The sequence below is a fragment of the Henckelia pumila genome, chromosome 1 (assembly GCF_033568475.1).
Source record: "Henckelia pumila isolate YLH828 chromosome 1, ASM3356847v2, whole genome shotgun sequence".
In the NCBI taxonomy this organism is placed as follows: domain Eukaryota; kingdom Viridiplantae; phylum Streptophyta; class Magnoliopsida; order Lamiales; family Gesneriaceae; genus Henckelia; species Henckelia pumila.
The window spans coordinates 161,408,046-161,416,165 of record NC_133120.1 but is presented as its reverse complement, the minus strand read 5'-3'; the positions used below and the strand labels follow the sequence as shown (position 1 = coordinate 161,416,165).

At 32.8% G+C, this 8,120-nt stretch overlaps 1 protein-coding gene across 1 annotated transcript; it reads right to left on the bottom strand.

Annotated features, from left to right (window-relative positions):
- Nucleotides 1–2,238: 2,238 nt before the first annotated feature.
- LOC140875767 (sugar transport protein 13-like) lies at nt 2,239–6,510 on the bottom strand. Its single transcript, XM_073279557.1, has 5 exons — nt 6,234–6,510; nt 5,663–5,985; nt 4,617–4,741; nt 3,155–3,443; nt 2,239–3,070 (listed from the first exon to the last, which is right to left on the bottom strand). The coding sequence occupies exons 1-5, from the start codon at nt 6,364–6,366 to the stop codon at nt 2,354–2,356; spliced, it is 1,587 nt and encodes a 528-aa protein (XP_073135658.1). The 5' UTR covers nt 6,367–6,510; the 3' UTR covers nt 2,239–2,353.
- Between the last annotated feature and the right edge of the window lie 1,610 nt (nt 6,511–8,120).

Genomic DNA, 8,120 nt, shown 5'->3' with positions numbered 1-8,120 from the left:
GCCAAGTAAATTTGGGGCTACTTAGGTCTTCGAAAATGAACAAGTGTTGGACATATACGTACAATTGGGGGAAATATTTATTATTTATTATTTTTATATAAAAAATACCATTAATTAAAAGACATCATTTTTATACAACATTTTTTAAAAATTGTTGTCTTTAATTCCAAAAAACACGCTCATTAACAACATTATATAACAACTGTTGTCGAATGTAAATAAATGTTGTCGTAGCTAAAAAAAATAGCTCAAAGACAACATAAAAGACAACAATTTTTAAAAAACTGTTGTCTTTGAGAAAAAAAACGCTCAACAACAACATTTTTTAATAAAACTGTTGTCAAAAGGTATAAGACAACAGTTTTACCTTTAAAATGTTGTCTATTACGTGTTGTGGATTGAAGATTTTCTTGTAGTGCGTGAATGAGAAGATTTAAGCGCTTAAGCGTGAAAATAAGGGCATATGCGCCAAAAGCCAGAAACTTGAAGAAACCTTAAGCGCATCTGCGGGAAAATCTCAAGCATATGCGGCAAAAGGCAGAAATATGAGAATGAAGAATGCACGTCTGCGGCTGAAGTCTAAGATCTGCACTATTTTGCATAAATAGGGAAAATAACAGAATTTTGAAAAGTTTGGATTCTAGATTTAGGGATTTATCGAGAGATTTATGAACACATATATAAGGAGATTTGGAGGCACACAAGATAGGAAGAGCCGCACACAAGCAGCCGCACAAATCCAGAAAAATTCTAGAGAGCTTGAATGTGATTTTGGAGGAAGAAATCTGAGCAACGTGAAGAACATCAATAAACAAATACGAAGATCGATCGACCGGACACGACATCGAATATTCGGATTTGTTTTCCTCCTTTTGAATTTATTATTGAATTGATGTCTAGATTTCTAAACATGATTTATTTTTGCAATATTTTGAATATGAACTAAATTTTATTAGTCTAGAGGTTGACGTAGTTTGGTGTAGACATTTTTACGAGTTTTTAATTTTATTGAATTGAATTCCCGTAGATTAATTGTTTTTCTAGATTTGATTGTCTCTTCAATTACTTGATCAATAAATTGATTTGTTATATTTATTTGGAATCCGGTACTCGAGAGAGGGAATTTTGAATAAGACCAATAGAAATTACACCGTTAATTGTTTATATAGCTCGAGAGATTATATAGCTTTAATGGAGCCTTAGGAAGAACATCGTTTTACACATATCACTAAGACTAGATTTTTAATAAAGATATTGAAATTGAATCTTAGTTGATACCATTATTTGTTGCTCGAGAGAGAGAGAAATAATATAATTAAGTGTTCTTGGCTATTAATTGAATAAAATTCATGAAAATAATTTAATTAGTAGTAATTGTTGTTAAAACCAGGTGAAATCAAAACCTCTAGACCATTTTCTCTCATTGATATTTTTTTGAAATTGTGTGCGTGCTTGTTTAAGTTTTATTGCTTATTTAATTTTTCTGCAAATCTCTCAAACTTTGATTTTTCTAAATAAAATTAGGACTATTTTAATTACAAGCACTAAATAATTTTCACATTACTCCTCGTTGGAACGATACTCTACTCACATTATTATAACTTGACACCATGCACTTGTGGGCACAAAATTACGCAACAGTCACTGTCTTCTTCTAAGTTCAAACACTGCATGGATTTAGTGAAGGTAGGAAGGATAGACTAGTCATATGGGCTAAGTGGAGAACAGCCAAAATGATTGAGCCAAGGTGGAGATTGTAAACTAATGTCTCAATTCATTTGGTCCTCAGAAGCGTGTGTATTTTAGTTGGTCTTAAAACTCTTTTGTGGGCCTTAAACCAATTGGACCAACTAAATGAGAAGGAATAGATTTCCGGCTCTATGATTGGCAGGAGCTTCTCGAGGGAAATAAAAGGAGGCTATCAGGAAAGAGAGATCACTGGATCAAAGGCTTTCTTGTATCGGGTATTTGATTTTTATTTTGGTTTCAACTTGTATAGAACTTGAGGATATTCATCTTGATTGAGTAATAAATCAGATTGCTTGCTCTACCGTGGACGTAGGCCTCAAAGGCTGAACCACGTAATCCCTGTGTCTTGATTATATTTATTGCTTTGATGTTTGATTTTGATAATCGGTGTGCAGGTGAATTGGATTGATGATCGATTACTTGGTGATTGCATAGTGTTCTATTATTTCCTGATTCTAGGATTGACATATTGGAAATCCAATAAAACAGTGAAGTTGTGAATCGATATTAGGACTTCTTTGATTTCATAACAGTATTACATAATAATAATAATATGTCTACCAAGGTTCTCTTTTATTTTTTAATAAGAACACCTAATACAATTTTATAATTGAGAATTAGGATCATATCCTTTGGCAATCCCATTTTTCGTGCCATAATATTCCTTCCCAATTTCCTGATCATCTACATTATCATCATCCATAAACCTCTTCCACAACCAATGTTTCTTCCACACCCTCTCCGACATCTCCTCGATCGGCACGTTCTTCGTCTCCGGCACCAAGAAGAACACGAAAACCGACATGACGACAACCCAACTCGAGAAGAACAAAAATATCCCAAACTTGAAGTGGCAAAGCATCGACAAGAAAGCCTGTGCAATCACAAACGTGAAGAGAAGGTTGACACACACCGTGACACTCTGCCCCGCGGAGCGTGTCTCCAGGGGGAACGTCTCGCTAGGGATGAGCCAACCCAGCGGGCCCCAGGACCACGCGAAGGCCGAGACGAACGTGCACACCATGATCACCACGATGATCGCGTAACCGCGGTGAAGATCGCTCGAATGGTCGGACAACTTGATGCCTAGTATTATGGCTATGACCACTTGTGACAGAAACATTTGGAACCCGGCTTCCAGCAGCAGCATCCGCCGTCCCAGTTTATCGACGGAGTAAATCGACACCACGGTTGATATGACATTGACCGCACCGGTGATCACCGCCGAATACAACGCCGCGTCGCTCCCGAACCCCAGGGTGTCGAACAGGACAGGAGCATAGAACATGATGGCATTGATCCCAGTACATTGTTGAAATATCTGCAACAATGTATGTATGTACATGATTAAAATTCATAAAAATTAGTAAAATTAACAACAAGATAATATATATAGATATATTACCTGAAGGGCTACAGAAATGACCAATGGAGGCCTATTCCTTCTCATTAGAAGATTCCTGAAAGGGTGTTTCACTTGCTTGGCGATCCTGCTGGCCTCGACGAGTTCCAAGAACTCGGGTTCGACGTTTTCGGTGCCGCGAATGCGTCTGAGCACGGCTTTTCCTTGGTCTAAATGACCACGCTCGATCAGACTGTTGGGGGTCTCGGTGACGAGGAAGGCACCTATTGTGAGAAGGGTTGCAGGGATCCCTGCCAGCCCCAAAGACAGCCTCCATCCCCATCCATTGATTCTGCCATTGGAACCAAATAGTACAAATTAGTCACTGAAATTAAACCATTAAATTTTTCTTGAAAATTTTGTGGATTTTTGAATTTTTAGTTGCAGTAAACTGAAACATAACATGAACTTTATGGTCCCTTTGAGTTAATCGGGAACTGGTCTTGTGATATGTGGACACATGTGATTCTGGTTTTTTTATTTAGCCTTTGGGAAAATAGATTTTTTTTTTTTTGGTATGCTAATTTTTCACATTTTGGATTATGAGATTTTGATATTTCCAAAAAAAAAAATATGGATTTTGACGAAGTAAGTTTTCAAATTTTGGATTTAGTATATTTTCTTTTAATTAATGGACGGTTATTTTGGTATAATTGTTGATGTGACGCAAATAAATATTGTTATAACATAACAAAGTGTTAAGTCAGTAATAAATCGTAATAAAAGTTAATACATCAAAATCAATTTTTTTCAAAATTGATTGATAAAAACCAAAAATTAAACAAGTTGATAAATAAAAAAATCGTTTCCTCTTCCGTCTTCCATTTTAGTTCAATTTTATTTTATTTTTTAAATATACTTTTAATTAGTCTTTTGTTACGAAATGTTTGACACGAGATATTGCTAATGTGACATTGATTATTGCTGACATATGACACGTCAATATTTCGATGGAAAAAGTTGCAATTTAAAAAAAAATTAAAGTTATTACTCTAAATCTAAACTAATATGAGACTATACAGTCAACAGAGAAACAATGAGTGATCACATTTTAAAGTTATAGCGATTTAATTATAAATTAGAAAGTCAAAAGTTCAAAACATCATGGAGCTAGTTGTGAGGGTAAGTTAGATCCTACCTATACAGGCATTGCCTTGACATACATCTAACGGTCCTCATTCATCAATAAATGTGGGATCCATTATTTTTTAGTGAACCCCGCATGTATTGTTAAATGAGGACCCTTAGATCTATTATGGGGGTAGTATCTGTAAAAGTAGGTTGAAATGAACCAGTTACTAATACGTAGGATAAATATTCCTCACTTTAAATATATATATTGATTTTTTACATTCAAGATTCTAACATTGCATGTTTAATTGGAAAAATGATTCTATATATTTATATATGTTATAAAATTATATATAGTAAATTAATAAATAAATAAAATTAAATATAATCTTACTTGGAAGTTCCGTAATTTACGAGGTTGGCAAAGAGTATTCCAATGGTGACATTAAGTTGGAATAAAATGTTGAGTCCTCCACGTATTCTCGTCGGCGCAATCTCTGATAGAAACAATGGAACTGCCTGAAAAATTAATTATTCATCTTTATTAAACTTTTTTCCCTTTGAAATTAATTAGCATGTCACATTTCAATATTGCGCACGAATTTGAAATGAACAAGTAAGGTATGGCATATATACCCCCTAAAAAAAGAATAAAGGTTTAAAGAATTTTTCTTATAACATTTTAGTCAAATTAAACCTAATATTAAGTACGTTAATTTAAGATAATAATGAACTTCAATATTTGTCATTATGACCACGACAAGAACAAGTAATATGCATAAGGTGGAAAGTTTAATTAAATGACACCACATTTATATTTTTTAGTCAATGCTCGAATTTATTAAGAAAGAGTTGAATTCGATCGAGCACCAATATTCGATGGTATATGTGTCAAATCTTAATGGTGCAGTATATATATAGATATCATTTCTAATTAAAATATATATACAAAAATTAATAATTATTATTTCAATTATATAAGCACAAATTGTGTACACCAGGTCGGTAAAGCTCAACACTAAATGTCCAAAATACCCTTTCTTAATATGTGTGTACTCGTGAGACTTTTGTTCCACAATATTTGGCTAGTATGCTAGTTTGTAACACTGACCTAACAGCTTCTTGATGTTAAAGTGTGAACGACATCATTTCAACACAAGAATTCTTATAAAATGATTGCACGTGCAAATCAATTTGTGAAGCGAATTTTCTTTTTTACTCAATCCATAAAAAACAATTACTTTTTTATGCAAAAATATGAATCCGTCGTATCATATCACATTAGACCTACTTTCATTCCTCTTGTGGTTTAATGTAGCAATAATGCTATTGTTGAATTCGAATTGAACAATATATGGTGAGTGAGTTTGAGCCGTGTCAAACGAATCAATTCATATAAGCACTGTTGCATTAATCTTATGTATGGATAATATAGATTACCTGATTCGCGAAACCGACCCCGCAACCTAGCAAAATCCTGCCGATGATAAGCATGGCGAGGTCTTGTGCGGCGGTGTTGAGAACAACTCCGGCGAGGAAGAAGAGGCCGGCAATTAACATAGTTGGCCTACGGCCTAGCCTTCTTGTTGTGTAAGAAGCAAAGAAAGTAGCAGTAAGGCCAGCCAAGTATAGGGAGGACGTGAATAATTGTAGCCCTTGATTATCATATTTGCAGTAATTACTATTTAGCCCCGGATCATTCGTCCTCTCGTACACTGATGGGAAGAATTTCTTCAAGAAATCGGGCATTGATGTCACTCCACCTGTAATTTTGGTTTTTTTTTGGGTTTTATTAAATTTGGTAATATGTAAAAAGTAAGTGTACCCACGTGGAATCATGAGCATGTAATTATAAGTAATGATGATAATATTTGTCTTTTCCATATATTTCTTGGCCTTTTGGGGAAAAACATGTGAAACTATTTAGTGTAATAAAAAAATAATGTTAATATCTAAGTAAATTCTCTAGCTAGACAACTACAAATTTTAACATAAATCTAAAACAACTAACCTGAAACACCAATATCATATCCGAACATTAGACCTCCGGTGGCTGCCATGATACATGAGATGATAACAATAAGGGTTATCCTCGCCTCGAATTCGGTCCCTCCGGACGAGGCTACGAACCCTCCTCCTGCCATGATCACTTGGCGATATATATGTTTGTATCGCCCTAGCTAACAACTATTGTCTTCTCAAAAATTTGCCAAATGAAATAAAAGGAGAAAGAAAGGAAAGGGAAGAGAATTTTTGTAGCTTAATTGAGTGATGAGTCGAGTTTTTGAAATACCATAATATGTGCGAAGAGCTAAAGGCATTATATAGACGAGTAAAAATCAAGATATTCAAAGCTTGATGTGGGGACATATGTACTCCATTAGAATCATTACACGTCCATGTTATAACATTATTAAATTATTATTATTTATTATTTTATAATATAGTAGACAGTTTTTCTCGATTTTGTGTTGTTTATATTATAGACAGTTTTGCTGATTCTTCCTTGTTGGCGGAAACATGTATAGTCAACTCACGTCTCTTGAATTTTTACCTCACGCACACCATGTGATTTATATATATTTTTGAACAACACACATATACTTATTTTTTTTAATAAAGAAATAAATATAATGTTAACAAATTTGATACTGCTTACCATATATTACCTTTACGACCAGTATGGTTGAAAATTCAAATAAATAATTTTTTTTTAAACACTAATAAATAGTTTTCAAATATAATATATTATATATATAAAATATAGACCTTTTATTTTGAAACATATATAACATGACACATTCCGTTTGATACTTTGATGTGCTGTAAAAATCACATTCATTTCACCTGGTCGCTTATTCTGTAAGTTGGATAAGACCCGTCAGAATTGATCCTCTTCTTTAGATATATGATGTGTCGTATATAAGTGTATTGTGATTTGTGGGCAATCATGTAATATTCACATATTCGATGTATAATTGTTACATTATTCGGTTTTTATATAGATGTTTACGATAGATGTTCGGGAGAAATACATGCATACATACATATATATATATTGATATGTTAAATAACTATTATGAGTATCTATATGAGTAAAATTGTACGATATTCATGGTTTTGATACGTTACATAATTGTTATAGTTATGTGAACATTTCTGATGTGATATGCACCTACCTATTCGAGACTGCTATCATAAATATGTTTTATATTATTAAAATAACCCATAATTACAAAAATGATCCTAGATTGTGAAAGATAACGGATTCAATAGACGCTTGATTGATTGCCTTTTTTTTTTAGTTCCGTGATTTTATATGATATTTTTTTTTGAATCAAATGATTTTATATGAATTCAAAACTTAACTTTCGTTAAAGATATATAATTAATTAGTCAAACATTATCTTTTTTCTAATTGAAGGGAATGGTTGAGTTTTCTTCTTGTGGCTAGCGTGCTGGCTTTTTAGATAGGATAAACGACTATGTTTTGCAATTACCCGAAAAAAAATTAAAGAAAAATAAAATCAATATAATGTTAATCAAGATTATTCCAAAGAAAATATATATACTATGTTTCCCATGGCTTTATTCTAGGTGTAAAATTATTGTTCACAAAAGGATTGTAAACACTTTTTGGATGTTAACAAATTTGATATTGCTTACTAATTACTATATTTACCTTTATTTATGAAATGGTTGAATTTTATTCCCCCATTATTTCATTAATATGAGGTCAACATTATTTTCTATATTTCAAATTTTCAATTTTATAGCGATTTAATTATTACTAATTATGCATAAAACGTCAACTGTTGTACCGACATAGCATTACGTTCCATTTCTAAAAAAAAATTAAAAATCCAAATTTAAAGTGAATATTCTTGTGTAGATTTTT

Coding starts and splice junctions, on each gene's coding strand:
- LOC140875767 (XM_073279557.1), bottom strand. CDS start 6,366: ATGGCAGGAGGAGGGTTCGTAGCCTCGTCCGGAGGGACCGAATTCGAG. Junction 5,986..6,233: donor ATATGATATTGGTGTTTCAG/GTTAGTTGTTTT, acceptor CCAAAATTACAG/GTGGAGTGACATCAATGCCC. Junction 3,071..3,154: donor TCATTTCTGTAGCCCTTCAG/GTAATATATCTA, acceptor ACATTGTTGCAG/ATATTTCAACAATGTACTGG.